The sequence below is a fragment of the Megalobrama amblycephala genome, linkage group LG8 (assembly GCF_018812025.1).
Source record: "Megalobrama amblycephala isolate DHTTF-2021 linkage group LG8, ASM1881202v1, whole genome shotgun sequence".
Taxonomy (NCBI): domain Eukaryota; kingdom Metazoa; phylum Chordata; class Actinopteri; order Cypriniformes; family Xenocyprididae; genus Megalobrama; species Megalobrama amblycephala.
The window spans coordinates 20,273,284-20,296,986 of record NC_063051.1 but is presented as its reverse complement, the minus strand read 5'-3'; the positions used below and the strand labels follow the sequence as shown (position 1 = coordinate 20,296,986).

Genomic DNA, 23,703 nt, shown 5'->3' with positions numbered 1-23,703 from the left:
TCCCCTTCTACATGACCATTCATTTTATAACCAGAGATCAAGTTATTTACATATTGAAGCAATAATTGTTTTAAACTGAAACGTATAATGTCACACAAGCTCTTCTTACATGAAAAATTAGTTTAGGGAGAGATATTAAAGTGTTCATGGAGAATGTGTCATAAATAATGCATTTTTTTTTTTTTTTTTTTGCACCACACAAAACTATTCCTACCACACTGAATATAGGGGATTGACTGAGGATGATGATTAACTCTTTTTGTGAAAAGTAGATACTAAATAAATAAAATGTAACAAGACATTAAACCAATCAATACATTCCTCTAAGAATCTCTTGTACTGAAAGGCAAACAGGTAAAAAAAGTGTGACCTTCCACCTCATTGATTTCATTAGTGTAGAATTATAATGAATTAATAGTTTTAAATGACAAGTACAAATTATTGCATAGTACAATTATTGCATGGTTTTTGACAAGTACAATTATTGCATAGTTTTTGACTGGTAAGATTCACTATGTCTCACTCTACAAAAACAACACCTACTCTAGCTGGCGGTCTGCATGATCATGAAATCACCCCTACAACTTTGGCACACACAGTCTAATCACATTTACGCAGGGGATCAACCACATGAAATTTGCATTGATTTCAATAGTCACCATTTCCTTTGTGGCCACTTCAGTTTTCCACATAATTTGCCTGCTATGCTGTCTGCTTATCCAACAGGAAACAATCGTTTTAAAAATACATTTATATTTTTTCTATTGAGAAAAACTATTTGGAAAAAATACATAACCCTTCAATATGCAATCTTTAATAGACACACCAAGAACACTGCTTGGAAGTTATGGTAAAAAGTTAATGATACACTTGTGTAACTTTTGGCACGATAGCGGTTAAAAAACTGCATGCATCCTGCGGAAGAACATCGTTAGTCGTGCTTCAGCTCTGTGCGGAAGAATATCCTACTGCTCATAAAATATTCACAACTAGGCTTAAGAGATAACCAATCAAGCTGACTAGCTGAAGACTTTACTGTGGCTCATGATTGTATCTATATACTTCATTGAAAATTAAATACCAGCACTACAACAACCATAATGAAATGACCTTTCACAATAGATAATGCTAAAGAGCTAGATATGCCAACTTATCTGTTCAATAAAATGCCTTACCCGTTGAGTAAAAACGCCATCTCCAAGTCGGTTTCTACTCCCTTAGGTGTCACCATGGCCGAAAAGCGAGCCAGTGTTGATTCTCGTTTTATTACGAGCTCTGTCACGTTCTTTTGCCAGCAGACTCTCCTCTGTTCGGCTTTTTAAAAAACATGTTTAAAAAGATTTAGCGTCATGTCGACATTTCTCGCTCGTTGTGACAACCTATGCCCCCACACCATACTAAGCCCGTTTCCGCCACAGTTGAGTAAAAAAATATATAATTCCGTAAGTCATAATAACGAGAAACTTCTACGCATGCGCAGAGTAGCGGAGCAGAAGGGCGTGGCACGCTAGCGACATCCGCTGGTCAGTCTCGTAAATGCGAGAACAATGGCGAAAAATGGCAGATGGAGCAATAATAACTGACATGATCCATGATAACATGATATTTTTAGTGATATTTGTAAATTGTCCCTCTAAATGTTTCGTTAGCAAGTTGCTAATGTACTGTTAAATGTGGTTAAAGTTACCATCGTTTATTACTGTATTCACGGAGACAAAAGCCGTCGCTATTTTCATTTTTGAACACTTGCAGTCTGTGTAATTCATAAACACATCTTCATTCTTTATAAATCTCTCCAACAGTGTGTAATGTTAGCTTTAACCCGTTAGCTGCAGCCTAGCTACTATCAAACTCATTCAGAATCAAATGTAAACATCCAAATAAATACTATACCAAAGTCCCTTTAAGACTTTAAGAAGTTATTCTATAGTCTTTGACTATACTCACAGGAATCGATGTATGCGTGCAGCATGCATGACGAACATCTTGTAAAGATCCATTTGAGGGTTATATTACATTAGCTGTGTGAACTTTGTAAATGCACTGTATTATAGTCGACAGCTCAGAGGGGGCAGGGAGTGCACGATTTAAAGGGGCTGCAGCATGAATCGGTGCATAGTTAATGATGCCCCAAAATAGGTAGTTAAAAAAATTAATTTAAAAAAATCTATGGGGTATTTTGAGCTGAAACTTCACAGACACATTCAGGGGACACCTTAGACTTATATTACATCTTGTAAAAAAAACGTTCGATGGCACCTTTAAAGTAACAGGCCTTACTATGTATCCTGTAAACATTAAGAAACAAATACTGTAGATACACAATACTTTAATACAAATTTAATTAAGACATAACCAAGGGAATTAAAAAAGGACATGGGGGGAAAAATGTAAGAAAAGAGTTTTATTTTATATAAGAAACCAATTTTTAACATTTAGAAATACAAAACTGTTGGAGAATCGGACATATTAGACACAACCTCTGCAAACTTGAGTACAAAATATGTTGAGATGAGAAAAAAAAAAGAAGAAGAAAATCTATTATGGTATTGCACATGTTCCAGATACAATGAAAATGTTTAGTGGCACCACAAATAAAATGTCTGCAGCGACATCAGCACTGATCCTTGAAACCCACACCAATCTAATCTGAAATCTCCTCCATTAAATGATTTGGACATTATTGCATAAGAAATCAATTTTTTACCATATCTTCACTTACAGGAACTCACGTTAACACAAGGCAGATCTATGATGCAGCTGAGATTGCATTGATTTCAAGTGTTAATCCTCCACTCTGCTCCTCTTTAGTGGCTGTTTGGACACATAGATCTCACCTGAACAGCATCAACTATCATTCTCTGGGAAATCTGTTGCTGGAGGGAGCACAATATTTAAAAAAAAAAAAATCAGTTTTATAGTTTAAAAACTGTCAGTTTCCGACTGAGCAGTCCAATCAAGGTTATTAAGTGTAGTTCAGGGACACTGCTTGTATATTTTCAGCCACTAAAGAACTCGTTAAACTAATAAAAAAAAAAAAAAAAAAAAAAAAAAAACACACACACACCAAAATGTGATAATCTTTTGTTCTAAAAATATATGTCTGTACATAGTTTATTTGTAAACAACTTTAAGCCTTTTGTTTCTTAATGCATTTTTCTTGTGTAAAAGTGAATTCATTAGGTAAAAATAAACCTAGTTATCTTGATATTGACAAAATAAATAGGCATAAGTTAAAACGTATATGCAGGACAGCCCAAAGCACTCAGTAGTGTTAAAAAAAAGTATCTTACGTCTGCCATATCCTCTTAATCCCTTTTCACAGCGTCCTGATTTGATGTAATCTGCTGTCACATTCAGTAACTCAAACCAGCACTGGTAATACTTTAAAACATCTATCAATTCTTTGCTAATGTCAGACCTTCCAGCATAAACATATGAAATTTCATGACCTTAGGAAAAGCTCCCAATGCAAAATACATACCAACAACAAGAGAAGGTCACGTCACACACCATTTTTAGAAATCCACACTCATTTCGTTCTAGTTTCAAAGAGCCTGTAGTTCCTAGAGGCTACCAGCAAAGGATGGTTCATCCTATACTTTGCCTTGCAATGGCCTTAGAGTGTAACACAAGGCCCATTATCGGCCTGATATAGGCCTTGTCACTTAGTGGTTAGAAAGGGCCCTTTGGGTGGGATTAGGACTGTTCTAAATCTGTTCCACAGGAGGTCCCTCCTCTTTAGGTGCTGGCTCCAGGTGAATGGGGGTGACATTATTGGGCTTCTTAACACTGGGGGAAAAAGATGCCGTGAAGGTCACGCACAGAAAGTCAAATACAACAACACACATGCACACATTTTAAATAAAATAACGTAAGATAAAGTAAGATAATATAAATTTAATTAAAACAGTTTCCTAGGAAAGTTTTCAATGTTTTGCTTTTATTCCCTTTAAGAGAGCTTTTAATAATATAATATAATATAATACAACTGTACTCTTGACTAACCTAAACAACCTGAAACAAAATCTGCAAGGAAGAATAAGCCAAAAATCCAATGAAGCTAGTATGTAGTGTTTCATGTTGTATTTTTGATAGAACATTTTTAACAAAAATCTGTATCACCTATAAATAATGTGTTCCAGTGCTTGGAAATTAGATAAATAAATTGTTAAAGTATACTCACGAGTACGGCGATATTGGAACAGCCACTACAAGGACATGGTTCTTCTTTCTGAAGAGCCTCCAGAGTCCTTTGTGATAACCTCGTACATCCAGATCCCACACGTGCAGGCACTATAAGCAATAAACAAGATAAGGCCATAACCTAATACTACTCTCGCCTCAGTATTTATTTATTTATTTCAGTGTTTATAAGCCATTTATCTACCCTTGCAGGCTCTTCAAAAAATAGCCAGCCATAATTTGCACCTTTAGCTCACATATTAAGACGCCATAGATCTCATTCAACAGATTCATTGCAACCCACTGTAACAAATGCAGGGCAACTAGCAACTAACCTGCTCTGAAATACAGCTTGTTTCTTTGAGATGCCCAAACAAAATCTCTTACTGATATTTAAACCAAGAATATTCACAAAGCATCCTCAACTAAATTAAATACCTTTGCCAGTTCTGTCCAGGTGTTTGTATCGGTCTCCTGCTCCATTTTGATGAACATTACAAAGGTCTTTCCCTCAGTGTCTGGGATAAATGAGTCTTCACATGGGTTTTTATTGTGGTCCAGAACCTCAGCCTCACTGTAAACACATAAATGATTACTGAAGTGCAGTTGTTTTAATGATGCAATTTAAGGTGTTACATTAAAGATCACCCAAAAATTAAATTTCAGTCATTGGGTACTCACACTCATCTCATCCCAAACCCAAAAGACCTTTGTTCATCTTTGGAACACAAATTCATATATTTTTGATGAAATCTAAGGGTTTCTGAACCACACATAGGCAGCAATGACATTGCACCTTTTGAGTTCCAGATAGGTATTAAAGACATTGTTAAAACAGTCGACGTGACTACAGTGGTCCAACCTTAATTTTATGAAGTGACGAGAATACTTTTTGTGTGCAAAAAAACCCAAAAAGAACAACGATTTATTTAACAATTGGACTATTCACATATGCAGTTGATTTAGTGAACACAGAGCAGGCTTCCGTGTTTACGTCAGAATGCCGGCTCAGTATTGTCCGATGCTGTACACGTGAGCAGCACGACACATGCGTGTGAAGCTGACACAGGAGCCGGCCAATAATGAGTCGGCGTTCTGACGTAGAACACTGAAGCGCTGAACTGCGTTCACTACGTCAACTGTGTATGACAACAGTTCAAATTGTTAAATAAAGTCGTTATTTTTGTTTTGTTTTTGCACACAAAAAGTATTCTCATCGCTTAACATTAAGGTTGAACCACTGTAGTCACATGAACTATTTTAACAATGTCTTTAATACATTTCCGGAACTCAAAATGTGCAATGACGTTGCTGCCTATATGTGGTTCAGAAACCTTCAGATTAGGGTTGGGCGATGTCCCCTAAATTGGCAGTTGACGATGTTTACCGTAAAACATCATGATGGACGATGACAGCGTCTGGGGTGGGGGGTGTATTTTAATTTTTCATTATTATATAATTATTATTCATTATTTTACTTTATTACTTTATTTATCCCTTTGACGCGTACAATCACACCGGTGTGATTAGAACGTTCAGTGCAGTGCATCCCGTGATCAATTGCCAAATTCAAATGTGCATGTGCGCTTTGGCTGGCGCTAAACCAGAGATGGACGCGCGCAGCACTTTTCATATATCACAAATATGCACTGTTTTCAACCACATAATGTTTATTTTAGGTTTCGGATGTTTAAATACATATAAGATGCTGTGAATCCAACAGAACCTGCGGCACAAACTAACATGGCAACGCCCATAACGTGTATAGCTCAACTAACGCAATCATTACAAAGTTGTTTAAACAGCAAAACACATCCACTTTCACATATTTGACAATCGGAATATCAGATATTTCATGTTATAGTTAACAAATTAGTGAATATTTTGAACAAAAAAGGAAAACTGAAATAAAAGCAGATCATCAGTCATACAGCGCTGCGGTGTGTGACATGACAAGCAATGACGCGTCACCATGGAAACAATAAAGTGATACGTTCTAAATAACGGTCGCCTTGAAAAACTCACGCTGGGGGGTCAGCCAGAATATTTTAAACTTACGTGCGAAAGGGTTATTTTATTTCCCAACTAATGACTCCTCTGGGCTTTCCAATAGGTTGCACGTGAGGGGAATAAAAGGGGCGGAGCGGGGCGGGGGCGTGGCATCACGATGGTGTCTCTCCATCGTGATGTCGGTCAGCCATCACGATGGACGATGATATCGTCCATCGGCACAACCCTACTTCAGATTTCATCAAAAATATCTTAATTTGTGTTCCGAAGATAAACGAAGGTCTTACGGTGTTGGGATGACATGAGGGCAAGTACTTAATGACAGAAATTTTATTTTTGGGTGAACTAACCCTTTAACTATGCAATGCAGGAGTAGAATCTTCAAATAAAATTACCGTAGTAGGTTTTGGATTTCAATCTCATAAGCATCTTTCTTCAAGCTGTAAACACAGAGAGAATGTCAAAACTGACTGAACAGGATATAAACAACAGGCAAAGAGACAAATATAGAGACAACGGGAACTATACATACCTATCTACATTTTTCATTGGAACATTCGGAATTGTGTTGAACTTGTGCTTTTTAAAGTAAACTTCCTGTAGAGAAACATGCAATTCGTTGAACTCAAATTTGGTATAAAACATTGTCTATTTATAACATTTCCACATTTTAAATAAATAAACCCCATATCACTAGATTGCCAGTGTCCTAGATTCAGTCCTCCATTGACGAAAAAAATACTTTAATAGTTAATAAAAGACGTGTTAATACAAGTAAACAACAGAAGTTAACAATTGTCAGTATAACCATCTCACTTACATGGAAGTAACCATTCATGTTTAAGCCAATGATGCCAAAGTGATAAGAGCGGGAGACATCAGGAATGACACACTCTCTCCCCTTCCTCTGTTCTGGCATCCGCATCCACATATCCCAGTCCCATAGCTAAGGGATAGCAACAATATGGATGGATGAAAGAAGAAAAGATACAAGAGACAGGTTTAATATATTTAGCTGATACACTACTGTTCAAAAGTTTGATGCATTTTTTTTTCTTGAAAGAAATGTATACTTTTATTCAGCAGACACATTAAATTGATCAAAAGTGACAATAAAGACATTTATATGCTACAAAAGATTCCTTATTTCTTTAAAATAAATAAATTACAAATCCACAAAAAAGCAGCATATCAGCATATTAGAATGATTTCTGAAGGATCATGTGACTGAAGACTGGAGTAATGGCTGCTGAAAAATTCAGTTATGCTATCACAAAAATAAAATACATTTTAAAATATGTTAAAATAAAAAAAACCTGTTATTTTAATTGTAATAATATTAAGCAATATTACTGTTAAATTAATGCATAAGAGATTTCTATCAAAAACAAAAATCTTACCAACCCCAAACATTTCAATGGAAGTGTTTGTAGAACTGCCAATTTTCTTCTCATAGTTTCAAAATGAAGGCACTATATGTTCCCATTTAAATAAATACATTTTCTGGTCTTTTCTAGACATTATACATTACACACCAGACTGACTCTTCAAAGGTTAGTAATGTTATTCAAATCAGAGAACAAAACACTAAATTCCATAGTGAGAACAACACTTCCCACTGGTGAGAGAAGGATTAAATCACTGTTAGAAGTTTTCCCATGTGTGCAAATGGAGCAGAAAATCATGCTAAATGAGACATCACTTTTGAGGGGGTTTTGCATGAAAGTTGTAAATATATAAACATGTCCTATTTAGACATAAATCATAGGCTAAATGTGGGAATTGGCTGCCTCACCTTCTCAGGAGTTGGCCATTTGGGCTCCAATTCATCCTTGTAAAGGCTTTTTTTAAGCACCCAGCCAAGGCCGGGCATACTTTCCACTCTGTACAACAAAGATGGGTCCTCTGCTGTGTGCTCATAGCCCTACAAAACAACACAGCAGCAAGGTCAAGTGCACTGCTTGTGCTTGAAGACATTTAAAGATTTAGGCTGATGGTACACTAATCACTTTTTAGCAGAAGAAAAATATACCAACAGAATGAGCATATGGCAACATTTACCCCAGAGATGATTTTAAAGTAAAAACAAAAACAGCATATTTTCAAGGCATGAATAAACTGAGACGAAACTCTTTTTCTTCACTCACTTGGTCATTCCAGGCTGAGATACAGTACAGACTGTCATCCTCAAGCAACAAGTGGATGGTCTGACTGAGAAAGCTAGAGACAAATGTGGGAGAAGAAATAAATCAAATATTTAAAGACATTTAGAGACGATCTGTCAAATGTTGTCTTAATTTTTTTTTAAAGATTCCTTGAGCTAAATGATTCCACAAATTTCTAAACTAGCCTGTGATAAATAATATGGGAGTCTGCTACCATCTAGTGGATATCCTTTAGTATTTCATGTGTAATTCAGTAAAATTATTATTATATTATATTATATTATATTCAAACCTGAAAAAATCTATGGAAATGTCCAGGTCCTCCTCCAAGACAATGGCAAAATCTGCATCCTTAAAACAATTTTTTCCCCCCAAAGTTAGACACTTGCAAGCTGTTTTACAGTGTAACTCTACACAAGATTTAAGGCAGGTGAACATGTACTTACTGGATGCAGATTGAAGGTTGCAGTCAAGCTGGCTTTGTAGTGCTGTGACAAAAAGAACATCAGAACATTAGTACCATCTTATGGTCATTCACATGCCCACAGCAATCAGTTGTAACTGGCCATTCAATGACATTTCTATGTCAAGTATTCATCCTTCAAAAAAAAAAAAAAAAAAAAAGTATCACCTGTGACACTCTAGCATTCTTAATACTGATAGGCGTATGCTGAACTCCTTTAAGACCGAAGAGATCCACCACATCCATGGGTTCCTAACCAGAAAACATTTTTGTTAATTTTGTAAATATGTATAAATTTAAATCACAAAAGCAGAGAAGAAAATAGAATGAACAGAGAGAAAAAAAAAAAAAAGTGAAAAGGAGATGGCACCTCATAGTATCCATCGATGAAAACGGTGATCATCTGTGGATTGACACCATGGGAGGAAAGAAGAGAGCGCAGCATTCTAGAGAAACAAAGCATGGCTCATACTTCAGGAGGGTAAGCTTTTTTATTTATAGAATTTCTGATTTCTCTACTGAAGCCAAATCAAAACAGCATGGACAAAAAAAAAAAAAAAAAAAATATGTGAGATCATGTAACATGATCTTTCAGAAATATCTAATATGCTGATCTGATGCCCAGGAAACATCTCTTATCATCATTATTGCAAACAGTGCCAAATAATTTTGTGGAAACCGTGATGTTTTGTGTGTGTATGTGCACAAATTTAACATTCAACTGCACATACGAGGTGGTTTGGTAGTGTGCTAAAGTACAAAGAAATGTAAGTTTACTAACCTATAGAGATAATTTGGTCTATTTCCAGCTATAACTGCTACTGGGATGTTGTAGACATTGTTGTTAGGCAGCTAGACAGGACATGGAAAGGTTTAGTCAACAACACAGATTTAAGACAAAAACTTCTGTTCTGCTGTCTAAATGCTTATAAGTGTAAATTTATCTCAGAATGAAGCTACAACAACCACTAACAAGTGAAAGTCTTACACTTCTGTTTAAAAAACAATGGTAAAGAAGGAAAATTGTAGAGAAAACTGGTTTCATGCATTTTGCTGTGTGATGTTTCTGATACCATAGATAAAAAAAACAACATGGTACCAAAAGTTTATCAATGTAAAATATCAGAATCTGACACTGATGTAAACATGCGAATATTTAGCGCAGTTCAGACTTAATTAATGTCTTGATGCATGAGATTCAATAAATCTGCTTTTAAAGCATTTACCGTATTTGACATTATAACATCAAAAGTTTGAGGTCAGTAAGAATTTATAAAACTACTGAAAGAATTTATGCTCATCAAGGCAGCATTTTTTTGATAAAACAGTAAAAACAACCTGAATGTGAACTATTATTACCATTTAAAACAACGGTTTTCTATTTTAATTTTTGTGATGGCATAGCTGAATTTTCAGCGGCAATTACTCCACTTTTCAGTGTCACATGATCCTTCAGAATTCATTCTAATATGGTTATTTGTTGTTCAAGTAACTTTTTTTTTTATCATCATCACAGTTGAAAACAGTCGTACAGCTTAATTTTTTTGTGAAAACCGTGCTACATTTACCATGATACAACAGCATGTATAATAGAAATGTTTGTCTTACTGGGTCAGGATTAAACTCTATAGGTGCTGGATCTTTGCAACTACAAATGCTCCCATATCCTTCCACTTTACTGCAGAAGAGTTTCCTCCGGCGGTTCAGCTCTGTGTCTGCCCAATGGCACTCAGCCTCTGAAATAATCACGACATAAACAGACAGCTCTGATATGATCCTTAACGTAATTGCAACAAATGAACTCTACACTTAAAATGGAGGCAAAAAATACCTTCAGAAGCTGTCAGCTGGACCTCAGTCTTCAGCAGCACAGGATCACCCCATGTGGACAGAGCAGGAGACTTGGAGTGCTTCTCCCCATACACTTGACCTGAGAAAATAAACAGTATAGGGATGTGCCCAAAGCCAAATACCTTATTCAGAAAGGCACAGATAATGGCTTCAAAACAAATAACGAATTCTACTGAATCCAGTCACTCCTTGTATTTACTGGATAACAAGTGAGTCAGGAGAGATTACAATATCAGAGCTATGTAAAAAGTCTAAAATCACTACGCAATGAGTGTGTGAAGTGAACTCTATGAATGAGAGATGAAATGAGCGAGGTTTTAGCAATTTTCAACCACTCAATATTTACTTCCAACTTCCATGTCCTCTAATAAGCTATTTCATACAGAATCTTCCTATTTGAGGTTGTGCAAGATTGTCCTGACATAACTCTGTACACAAAGTTTTTCTGTTATTTAACATTCAGTAGGTAACACTTTATTTTACAGTGTCATTGTTACATATGTTACATGCAGTTAATATAGTAATAACTATAAATTATGCATAATTACATGCAACTAACCCAAAACCAAGCCAAACCCTAATCCTAACCCTATAGTAAGTACATGTAGTTACTTAATATTACTCAGTACTTAAATGTATAACTACAGTGTAACAAAGACACCTTAAAATAAAGTGTAACCATTCAGTATTATTCTAAAGAAAAAGAAATCTATATCTAAAGAATATCTAAAGAAAAATCTATCATTATAATAAAAGAGTTACAGTATCTCACAGAAGTGAGTACACCCCTCACATTTTTGCAAATATTTTATTATATCTTTTCATGTGACAACACTGAAGGAATGACACTTTGCTACAATGTAAAGTAGTGAGTGTACAGCTTGTATCACAGTGTAAATTTGCTGTCCCCTCAAAATAACTCAACACATTAATGTCTAAACCGCTGGCCACAAAAGTGAGTACACCCCTAAGTGAAAATGTCCAAATTGGGCCCCAAGTGTCCATATTTTGTGTGGCCACCATTATTTTCCAACACTACCTTAAGCCGCTTGGGCATGGAGTTCACCAGAGCTTCACAGGTTGCCACTTGAGTCCTCTTCCACTCCTCCATAACGGCATCATGGAGCTGGTGGATGTTAGAGACCTTGTGCTCCTCCACCTTCCATTTGAGGATGCCCCACAGATGCTCAATAGGGTTTAGGTAAGGAGACATGCTTGGCCAGTCCATCATCTTTACCCTCAGCTTCTTTAGCAAGGCAGTTGTTGTGTTTGGTGGTTGTTATCATGTTGGAATACTGCCCTGTGGCACAGTCTCCAAAGGGAGGGGATCATGCTCTGCTCATTCATGGTTCCCTCAATGAACTGTAGCTCCCTAGTGTCGGCAGCACTCATGCAGCCCCAGACCATGACACTCCCACCACCATGCTAGACTGTAGGCAAGACACACTTGTCTTTGTACTCCTCACCTGGTTCCCGCCACACACACTTGACACAATCTGAACCAAATATGTTTATCTTGGTCTCATCAGACCACAGGACATAGTTCCAGTAATCCATGTCCTTAGTCTGCTTGTCTTCAGCAAACCGTTTGCGGGCTTTCTTGTGCATCATCTTTAGAAGAGGGATGACATCCATGCAGACCAATTTCATGCAGTGTGCGGCGTATGGTCTGAGCACTGACAGGCTGACCCCCCACCCCTTCAACCTCTGCAGCAATGCTGGCAGCACTCATACGTCTATTTCCCAAACACAACCTGTGGATATGACACTGAGCACATGCACTCAATTTCTTTGTTTGACCGTGGCGAGGCCTGTTCTGAGTGGAATCTGTCCGGTTAAACCGCTGTATGGTCTTGGCCACCATGCTGCAGCTCAGTTTCAGGGTCTTGGAAATCTTCTTATAGCCTACGCCATCTTTATGTAGAGCAACAATTCTTTTTTCCAGATCCTCAGAGAGTTCTTTGCCACAAGGTGCCATGTTGAACTTCCAGTGACCAGATGAGAGAGTGAGAGCGATAACACCAAATTTAACACACTTGCTCCCCTTTCACACCTGAGACCTTGTAACACTAACGAGTCACATGACACCGGGGAGAGAAAATGGCTAATTGGGCCCAATTTGGACATTTTCACTAAAGGCTGATTTATACTTCTGCGTTGAGTGTACGGCATAGGCTGTGCGTAGCACGCGTAGCATACGACGTAGCCTGACATGCACCTCTTCAAAAATGTAACAACGCGTCAATTCTACGCGGACCGCAAGCGCTGTGACTGGTCTGCTAGAACCCCTCCCTCGGGTCAAAAAAAGTGGCGCGGAGCACTCGGAGAAGAGCGAGCACTTTCAACTTCACTATGAATGAAAAAACACTGTTTCAGAAGACACATACAGTCAAACTGCAACAAAAGTCATTACCTATTTGCCGCTTCTCTGCCGTTTCTATTTGTAATCTTCTCTGACAATGTACATGACGAGCTGCTTCTTCTTCGGCTTTTGTTTTGATACTCAACATGACCGCAGATACTGCCTCCCAGTGGTCTGCATGCACGTCGACGCGGACAACGACACAGAAGTATAAATGAAAACAGACGCATAGCCTATGGCGCAGAGCCTCTGGCGTAGGTCCGACGCTGAAGTATAAATCAGCCTTGGCTGATTTATCCTAATGGCTGTGTTGAGTTTTTTTGAGGGGACAGCAAATTTACACTGTGATACAAGCTGTCCACTCACTACTTTACATTGTAGCAAAGTGTCATTTCTTCAGTGTTGTCACATGAAAAGATATAATAAAATATTTACAAAAATGTGAGGGGTGTACTCACTTCTGTGAGATGCTGCATATACAAGGCATATTTGTTAAATTAAAACTATAAAGGGAACAGAATTAAAACGGGCTTGTCATGTAATTTCACAAACTTCTGGTTAAAGCTCCGCCCACTTCTGATTTTATCCAAATACAGAAATAGATACAAATAATTTTGAGATTGTAAAAGATACAGGCTCTGCTGCACACCCCTAAAACAAAGACAATAAGTATACCTAATATAATAGAATGAAAAGCCAAAAAGTTTTGTCCGTACCTCCCTTCTTCACGACCAGAGTCCACATATCCCTCCAGCCTAAGGTAACTGCTACCTGACTTCCCAAACCCTTCAGAAGATTCTTTGCAGCATCCTTCAAGTGGAAAGTCCCCTCATCCTGAAGAGGTCAATAAAAAGTGCACTTACAGGCAAACAAAACACAAATCTGAAATCAAGTGAGTTGATGGGAGAGGCATTTTTTTAACCTTAATAGTGAAGATGAGAATTCTGCCACGTGTGACCATGTTGAGGAAGAGGATCATGGCTTCATCCTCATGGGGAGAATAAGTATCAAACACTCTTTTGGCCATAACATGACCCTAAAGGAAGAAGATACAAAATCATTTAATGATGGACTGGACATCATAAAGTGATAGTAATAATACAAGAAGATATAATAGATTATGAGGTGTGACTGTGTGTGCTTACAGTGGCCTGATTTAAAACTATAACATGTATGCCTCGGCCCTGCTCCCTCATCTCATCCTCCAGCACCTGCAAAAACACATCAAATATTATTGATATTGTTATCAGGTAAAATGTGTTATATCATAAAACAGGCTCAGAATCACTTACAGTGGTGCCGTCCACTGCCACATACACCTTAGAGCGACTAGAGTACACCTCGATATCCAAAACCTTCCTCCCACTGGCAGGCCTGCGTGGGGTTTCCATGTTAGGCAGGGCATCATCTGAGAAAACGTTCAATGATATCAAACAAGAAACAAATGTTACTAATTCAAAACTGAAATAGTGTAAAAGTTAAGTTAGTAAAGTGTAGTTATTTGATCAACATACAGTATGCTGAAATAAATCAACTTAACTAATAAGACTACTTAATATTTCTAACTTGTGACTTGGGCAATCAGGTATCATAAAGCATTTAGTGTTCACAAACACAGTTATCAACATTACCATATTCTTGAGCCGCATCATCCTCACTGGCAACTCTCCTTGTATCAAGAATGAGTTTGATATTCACAATCACTGTGATCAGTAGAAACAGGACAGCACTGGCCTGCAAACACACACAAACACACACACACACACACACACACACACACACACACACACACACACACACACACACACTTACTTAGCTATCTGAATGGGGACATTTCATAGACTTCTATTGCTTTTATATACAGCTAGTTATAAATACTATAATCTAACCCTAGCAGACAACTTTATGTATTTTTACAATTAAAAAAAAAAAAAAGATGACATCTCTAAGGAGGTTTTGTCAGATTTAGCTCACATCTGGGTACAACTGGATATAACTGAAATGAGTGGGTAATGCTGAAATACTTCTTTTAAGTGAAAATACTTTTTGTAAAGTAATACAATTTATATTAGCAACATTACAATTCAAGTACAAGTTGAATTGCAAAATGAACACTGAACAGTATCAAAATTATAGTATTTGCTTTGCTTTAGTGACAGCAAAACTTGCGCAGCATGAACACCATATATGTTATATATAATAAATGTTATAAAGCATGATTTGAGATGTCCCACTAAGCAGCTGGTGCTTCACTGGAAGCAAAAAAAATCTGAGCTTTTGTGCAAAGTTCACATATCAAGTGTTACAAATTTGCTCTGATTAATGACCTAGGCTAGAAATACTTCTTATTCCTTTTAATTCAAAACACTTCTTTGGTTTTAAATCCTAAAACTTTATGTCCAGATGTTGAATCACAGATTTTGAGTATGGTCTTAGACATTGGACCCCACTGTACCTCAATCTCACTCAGGATCAAGTGCTGCCCAGCTAACCATAACAACTGACAGTTACATAACTGCAACGTAAACCGATAACCAAACTTTCATTGAGGCAAATTTGGAAAAGTGATATTCCTAGATTTGTTGCCAGCCACAATCTTTATGATGTTGTCAGTAATTGCAACACTGTTTTTGATCAACAGTTGTGTGTTGTTAACAGTTGGCAATTGGTAATTTTATTTTTAATTGATTATTCGATGGTCAGACATGCAGTAGTTTAACTTACATCCTCATTTGCACAAAACTAATTTCAAGGCTATTTCAATGGCTGTAAATTATGAATGCAGACACAAAATAAATTATGTTTCTTTTGAAAAAGTACAAGAATAAAAAAAAAGTATATACATGTGTGTAATATATATATATATATATATATATATATATATATATATATATATACACACACACACACACACACACATACATACATACATATATACGTACAAACATACATACACACACATACATTTATATTTATATATAAACTGCTCTTTAGGCTGTATGATGGAGCTTACCACAAGATAATACAATTATAATAAAATGATCCCATGTGCTGACCTGGCAGATTCGTCGTACTGCTCTTTTGTTGGTGAGTCTGTATTTCCAGGTGAGGTAGAGACTGCGCTGCTGGCGAGGGATGAAGGGTTTGGCTCTTGGATTGGGTGTCCAGGTGTCCATACCTGCAGACCTGCCCACTGCTCCTGATCACAACACCTGCCTGCATCCGACAACGTCTGCGATCATGTCTTCTTCATCTACACAGCACGGTGCAATCATAGCAGTTATAAATGATGGGCATAAATACAGCTTAAATCTTCTTTGCAATGTTAAAATATGATGCAGGAGGCACAATTTCAATGTAGGTTACCACAAATGCTTGATGAGCAGCTAAAAAAGCAATGCTAAACTGCATTAGTAACATTTCGTGCATGTGCACGACCTGACGTTATGAATACCGAATTATTAATAGTGACTTGCAAACAGATGCTGAGGTAACGTTAGCTATCTAAGCACAACAGCTGAAATTCTTTCAAATCTTTCATTTCTGTTGACATTGACATTTCTGTCGATTGTAAAGCTTTACAGAATAAAGGCTAGTGATCATTTACCTCAGCAGCATGTTATGTTGAACGGAAACGACGTCCCGCCTCCCCTGAAAATATAAATGTAATTTAGTTAATGTCGGGTCTAATAACGTTTGGCCATATGCAGGTAATGAGCTTTGTGAAGCCAGAATGCAGGACAGCGCCACTTGTATGCTTTTCAAAATAAAAGCCCCTAATTATTATTTTGTTGTCCTGCTAAAAGTTCTCAATTAAAGTTCTTTAAAAAAAAACACTTAAAAATAAAATGTATAAGTATAGAACCACGAAATGTTTGAAAATATGAAATTAAAATAAGGAAATTATGAGAATTAGCTGAAAGGAGTGACATTTGGCTTAAAAATAACCATTTAAAGAACAAATAGATTACTGTATACTGTAGGCCTAACAGGCACTTTTATGTTATGAAAAACAAAACAAATTATTAACAGCTTAAAATGACTTAATTATTTGAAAAATAAATGGCTTTGTAAAATGTCAAATGACAAAATTCTAAACAAAACTTAGCAAAAAAATGAACAAATAATGTTTCAACTGATTTGTGGGGAGGGGTTGAAAGAGCATAACAAAAACATTAATTTATAGAATTATTGACATATTCCAGAAGTTTCAATAGCCTATGGGTGTTTATGTTTTCAGCTATTTATGTTGTATTTTAGTCAAACAGATATGCATTTCAGGGTGCATTTCTTTTTCCGTCACTATAATTTCACTGCTTAAAGTGCAAAGAAGAAATGCCCAGTTCCCAGTTTACAAACTGTGTGAACAGATTTATCAGATCATCTCTAGCCAGCGGAAAAGGTGGGGTAAATAAATGCCTTTAAATGTTTGCTTGGGTGTTGCACTGCCATTATGTCTCTCATGCACACTTTTTCTCTTCAAAAAGACCTAGCGCTACAGGAAAACATGAGACTTCTGTCAGCTGCTGGTTACTTAGGTGAGCTTTTTCTTCTTAATATAAACTCTTGTATGAACTCTTCTTATTAAAATACAATTGACTGCTCAATTGTTTGACTGCTCAAGAATCAGATCTAAATGTCACTGATCTGTTTTGTCAGAATTTATCCTAAAAGTCCTAAGCCTGGATTAATTTATAAAGTCAACAATACATTCATTTAGATGGAGAAACAAATGTTAACATATTGTTGTTGCATTATATAACTTTTCAGTGCTGCTTTCTTCCTTGTTCACACATGGAGCATTTGAAAGTATGAATCAGTTTGAATCAGTCAAAGATTCCCACTCAGACGCTTCTCTAGAAGTCCGGCCTGACAACAGACAACACCTCATGGGGGGAAATTTCACCCTTCGCTGCTCGGTAAATGGTGGTAATTCAACAGGCTGGATACTGAGGAGGCATCAAGGAGCTAAAAATATATCTGGATGTTTGCAGTTGAATGGCAAAGAATCTAAAGACAAGCCTGAAGAATGTAATTTCATTGACATTGACAGTAAGAACAGTGGACTTTACTGGTGTGAGAATACTGCTGAAAACAAGACAAGCAACACCATCAACATCACCGTGGTCTGTAAGAACATCAGTGGCAATAATATAGATTCAAATCACTCATTTCAAGATAATAGTTTTTTATTAATATGTGATTTATGAATAGCTGGGAGATACATTACAATCGTATATCATCACAATTGTATTGTGACATTTGATAAACTGTTTAATGTCAATATTACCTTTGTAAAAAAGTGAATACTGAGAAATACTGAAAGTATGCTTTCAAGAAATTTGATTTAAAATGCTCATTAAAATCATAAAAGGATACTTCAGTATATTGCAAAGCAATACACTTTGATGTATATATAAGCATATATCTATACATATAATCTCTGTTCCCAGATGGTAAAATGATACTCTTGAGCACAGTTCACCCAGTGATGAAAGGTGAGTGAGTTACTCTGCAGTGCAAAACCTGGCTGTGTAGATATACTGGTTTTCAGTTAGATGTGTGAGATCTTTATGTCTTTTAGTCACTGTGTTTACATACTGTGAATAATTTTATCAGTTCAGTCACTTTGTGTCTTTAGAGAACTCCACAGCTGATTCAGAAGATGAAAAGCCATATACAGGTATGAGATCCAGGATATCTGTGATTGGATTTAAATGTCTATGCTATAGCCATACTAATAAATTCTGTTATGCAGGATCTTTGGTCTGGCTGTCAGGGCTCTGTATCATCTTGTTTCTTCTGGTGCTTCTTCCTTTGCTCTGGCTGCTTATTCCAGGTTTCAGGTAGGCTATACCAAATTGGTGGTGAATTTGTATGAATTCCTACATGTTCGTACAAATAAAACCATACAAACTCATACTGTACAAGATCACAGACTTGTAAAATAGTTGTTTACTTTTGAGACTGGATAAAATAATGGTGATACACCCATAAGGGAACAGTTCAATGAAAAAATGAAAATTGTGTCAATATTTATTCACCCTTATGCCATTGCAAACCTTGAGAATTAGTAGTTACTAATTCGTAAAGTACTAATTAGTACAGTAGTTTCTGTAAATTAGTCTATGATATTAATATTATTGACTACTTTTGTGTCACATTGCTCTCTGTATCAAATATCTGCAATGTTTATGCATGCTTTTCAGGGAGAAATTGTGTGTCTGTCCAAATGGGGCATTTAGAAGGGAAAGAGTCCAGCAGGAAATGCCTAAAACCAAGCAGGATGTGACTGAAATCCAGTGGGATCTTCCCTGGATGGAGATGGACAATTTGTTGGACAAGTAACAAAATTCTGGCAGCTGAACATTCCACATTCCAAATGTGGACGTTATCAGATACACACTATATTTTTGAAGACAGAAAACAGTGACTGTGCTTTATATGGTGAGTCATGGGCAAAACTGATTTTAATAGCATATGGAAGTGTTTTCAGTTGAATATGAATATGCTTGTTATCATCAGTTTTGGATAAGGGTCAGAGGTCTTTAAGGAATATTTACGTCAGCTGTTTTTAATTGCAGAATGACAATTGATTTGTATTTTTGAGTGATTCATTAACATGTGAAATTAACATGTGAGAATTGCAGAAGGTCTTCTGCAAAGGATGCCAGGCAAGCTGGTAATGAACATGTTTTTGTAGAATTTGTAGAGTTATTTTATAATGCAGTATTGACATAAAAAATATTTATTTAAACAAATAAAAAGATAAATAATGAATAACAGAGATGAATCATTAATCAAAAAATTGACTGAAAATGCTAATGTTTTTAATGTTGACATTGTGACATTTGATAAACTGTTTAATGTCAGTCTTACCATCATAAAAAAGTGCATTTTGGTGTGCTAAAATACTTTTAGGTAATATAAAAAAAAAAAAAAAAAAAAAAAAATATATATATATATATATATATATATATATATATATATATATAAAATAAAAATATAGATATTTTAAAATGATTAACATTTTAAAAGGACATTTTAATGTATTATAAGCAATTTAATATGCACTGGAAAATATGCTAACAAAATAATGATTTATCTTGTGAACTATCATGTGATGTCAATGCATTTTAAAATGTTCCTCATTTCAAAACTAAGTTTTGTGTACTTTATTGCAAAATGTATTACTTGAAATTGTATTATAAATAAATCCATTTTAATATGTTCTTCAGTCTGTTTTCAGTTCAAAGATTATACATGGCCATTTTAGACAATCAAACTGATCAAATTTATGCTTTTCAGATTTTTAAACTCCTTGAACTTATTAAACAAATGCAAATTGTACAATTTACTTTTACATTATATTTGGCTAAACTTCTTAAAAACAATAAAAATGGAGTGATTCATACTGCTCCAAAAATAAAGTAGTCCATACAACTCATTCACTATATTTTAAGTCTTTTAAAGCTTTTAAGTCGCAACAAAATGCATCTCTTCTCAAAGGATCACAAAGAGATCCAATGTGGTTTGGTATTAATGATGTCAAACCTGGCACAAAAGCATTGTGAGGCACCATGTCTGCATGCACAAAACCTAATGTGACAGTACAGTATGTAGTAAGATTAGTATCGAAATTGAGATTCTCCCAGCATGGGTAGCTATTTAGAATAATTCATTCCTACTCCCCCACCTCTAACCTTCTGTCCTCTCACTCAGACATGCCCCCTGCCTGTCTGGAGATCTGGCTTAACAGCAGACAGCACTTCAGGGGTGAGCACTTTTCCCTTCACTGCTCAGTAAATGATGCTAACTCAACAGGCTAGATGCTGGGGAGGCTCCATCCAGATCAATTAACAATGAACTGTTGTATATTTATAAATTATAATTAACCAAGATGATAAATGTTGTGAAAAATGGTCAATGGTAGTTCATAATACCTAATGTGCTAACTAATGTTGACTAATTTATCCTATATATTGATATTTCAGAACTTCTACACACAAATGCTGAGCATTTCTCTGTACAGAGTAGACAATGTAAAATAATGCACACAAAACAGAAAAATACCTTGCAATCCAAGATGACCATAGGTTAAATGTCCACCCTGGTAGATGGAATGGCATCCCTGTAAAGTGTGCTCAAAAGACAATTCTGTATTTTTATTATTTATTTATTTTATTTTTTACAAAATGGCAGTAGTGTGTCCCTGGATAGGACCTTTTGTTTCAGTACAGTGGGATTTCAGGCATGTTTTACACATTGTCACCATCATAGACACTGTTCTCCAGAGCAGCTCTTGGCAAAGGGGAAGTGAAACGAAAATGTAATCTCAAGTAATGTTCCTGGAGCTGTCACCTCAAGGATCGCACGTCCTGGTTTTTGTCTGGCCCATCACAAACAGACTTTTAGTGTACATGCTCCAGGCCTTGAAGGACCTGACAGAGAAGTACATTTCTATGCTATACTTGGCTGGTTTACTATGTACAGGAAACTGGATTTGAAGTAAGTATGTAAGTAAATAAATAAATAAAAATCAGAGCGAATAAAATCACCAAACATAAATAAAAGGAAACATAGGATATATACAAACATACATACATAAACTGGAGCCAGTATTATCACCAAAAGTTTAAATTAATAAATAATTGTGACTGTGTTTGCTTATTAAGCTGGGATATGATGATAATGATATACATTTCAGTTTTAACATTTCTGTTACCAGGAGTCAAATATTTCCCAAAGTAACACTAGAGGGCAGCATGTCTTCACATTATCCTAATGTATTTCTTGAACACCAATTCGCCCATTATATTAAAGTCAAATCAAATCAAATGAATAAATAAAATAACCCACTATTTTTAAAAAAGAAAAACTAAAGAATGCTAACCCTGATGATGTTATTTGGAGAAAATATGTTTGTTTTGGTTTTAACAAAATCAAATAAAGGATAGTGAAAATTGAAAATTCTTTGTTAGAGTCTGCATTATATGCATTCATTATATTGTAGTTTATATAGTAGCTTAATGAGTTCTGCATTTTTTTTTAAATAATTTAAATTTTTCTTTAGCTATAAGGTAGGCCTACAGCAATATTTAGCATTTGGCGCAAAAAAAGAAAAAAAACAAACAGCATTGGTTTCGCATATGTTTGAAATAAAGTGTCTTTTTTTATTCATCAGGACCTCTAATATCTCTTTGATCTTCCTCTCTCTCCCTTCCTCGCGCTCTCTTGCACTTGCATTTTAGCATGCTGCTGGCTGACAGACGATCAGCTGCTGGTGAGGGAGGGGGTCTGACCGCTACAGTGCCCTGCCTGGCTTCTCTTGCTAGTGACTGGCAGTTTCAAGAGAGGCACCTTGGAGACGCAGGTCGAAGGGCAAAATGCTGCCACACTGACACTGTGGCTAAAAGCAGAATAAGTGTTTACAGCATTTGCTCTCTTAACTTTGCTCTCTCATAGGACCAGCAAGCCTTAACAAATGTATTTGCATATGTCATTACTTTTTTTTTTCTTTTTTTTTAATTATGGTAGGCCTATACAGTATGTGCATAGTCAATATGGCTGATTATATTGTGCCATGTTCACAACAGAGTTATTATAGTTAACTAAAACTAAAACCATAAAAATGTTAGTTGAAATAAAATAAATGTTAACAGAAATAAAAAAATGGCAAAACTTTACAATATAGATGTAGCCCCACCCCGTTTCAGTGTTGCGCTCGTCGTGTTGTGTTGTGTTCTGTTCTGTCTTCCGGTTTGTATTAGTTTAGTTTATTTCCAAAGCTGCATGAAGGTAAAATCTTACGGAATGAATATGAATGAATCACTCATTCTAAAATCTCCTCGGTCTACTGACATTTGTTATGAAATTCACTTAAAGGTGCTAAAGAGGATGTTTTGTTTTATACATTTTTGCAATATTACTTGAAACTGTCTTTACTAACTGATAAAAGACTATTTATTAGGTGCACTGAAAGTAATAATATTAATATACATAATCTGTGCACAAGGTAGGGCCTTAAAAACATCAGCCAATCGTTTACGCGATCATCCCGTAAACGATTGGCCCTCTGGTTTGTCAATCACTGCGTGACGTTCCTTGTGAGAGACGTGCGCAGATTGGCCCTCTGGCTTGTCAATCACTGCCGTGACGTTCCTTGTGAGAGACATGTGCGGCTGCGCACTCCAGTAACTTTCCACACTCCACAGGCGCTGCATGCAATGTTTTTGTCAGGAGACAGGAATAACAACTGTAGATTATGAGTTACCTGCGGTGAGTCCGACATAATGAATCCAAAAAACACGACACAGCGAATGCCGGTGGTAAACACTTGTGTTCCAATACTCGTCCACGAGTTTTGGGAGGCGTTCCTTTAAAATGAGCTGTGAAGGAGGGGGGCTGTTCTTACGCATGCGCTCATTTCAAAAACTCAGTAACAGTCTTTGGATTCTCAGTCAACGAAAAAAAATCCTCTCTATCACCTTTAAAACAATGCAATGCTCATGATAACTTTCATTAACCTCACAATAAGTTAATCCACTTCACCAGCTAAATGCTCTTCGACAGTGATGCCATAGAAATATACAGAGCTACCGCAAAATTCTAAAGAGGCATGCATGCTTAAGGTTCAGTTTGTTAACATTAGTTAACATTAGTTAACA

At 36.2% G+C, this 23,703-nt stretch overlaps 2 protein-coding genes across 3 annotated transcripts; one reads left to right on the top strand and one right to left on the bottom strand.

Annotated features, from left to right (window-relative positions):
* Positions 1-2,389: 2,389 nt before the first annotated feature.
* Positions 2,390-16,785, bottom strand: pomgnt1 (protein O-linked mannose N-acetylglucosaminyltransferase 1 (beta 1,2-)). The gene is made up of 22 exons (XM_048199965.1): positions 16,644-16,785; positions 16,093-16,289; positions 14,668-14,770; positions 14,329-14,444; positions 14,182-14,247; positions 13,959-14,072; positions 13,753-13,870; positions 10,655-10,753; positions 10,432-10,559; positions 9,605-9,675; positions 9,194-9,269; positions 8,992-9,075; positions 8,807-8,848; positions 8,653-8,711; positions 8,343-8,415; positions 7,991-8,119; positions 7,016-7,141; positions 6,728-6,792; positions 6,591-6,635; positions 4,624-4,759; positions 4,187-4,296; positions 2,390-3,792 (listed from the first exon to the last, which is right to left on the bottom strand). Exons 2-22 carry the CDS (start codon positions 16,210-16,212, stop codon positions 3,711-3,713), a joined length of 1,962 nt encoding a protein of 653 aa, XP_048055922.1. The 5' UTR covers positions 16,213-16,289; positions 16,644-16,785; the 3' UTR covers positions 2,390-3,710.
* Positions 16,786-16,933: 148 nt separating this feature from the next.
* On the top strand, positions 16,934-22,157 carry LOC125273995. Of its 2 annotated transcripts, XR_007186167.1 has the most exons (8): positions 16,934-17,438; positions 17,524-17,574; positions 17,807-18,166; positions 18,490-18,534; positions 18,678-18,719; positions 18,795-18,882; positions 19,246-19,483; positions 20,759-22,157. XR_007186167.1 is itself a non-coding variant. In XM_048199966.1 (7 exons), the coding sequence occupies exons 1-7, from the start codon at positions 17,372-17,374 to the stop codon at positions 19,382-19,384; spliced, it is 792 nt and encodes a 263-aa protein (XP_048055923.1). In that variant the 5' UTR covers positions 16,934-17,371; the 3' UTR covers positions 19,385-19,962. The 2 variants fall into 2 exon arrangements, 1 of the variants encoding a protein (XP_048055923.1); XM_048199966.1 differs by lacking the exon at positions 20,759-22,157 and having other exon boundaries at positions 19,246-19,962.
* Positions 22,158-23,703: the final 1,546 nt, after the last annotated feature.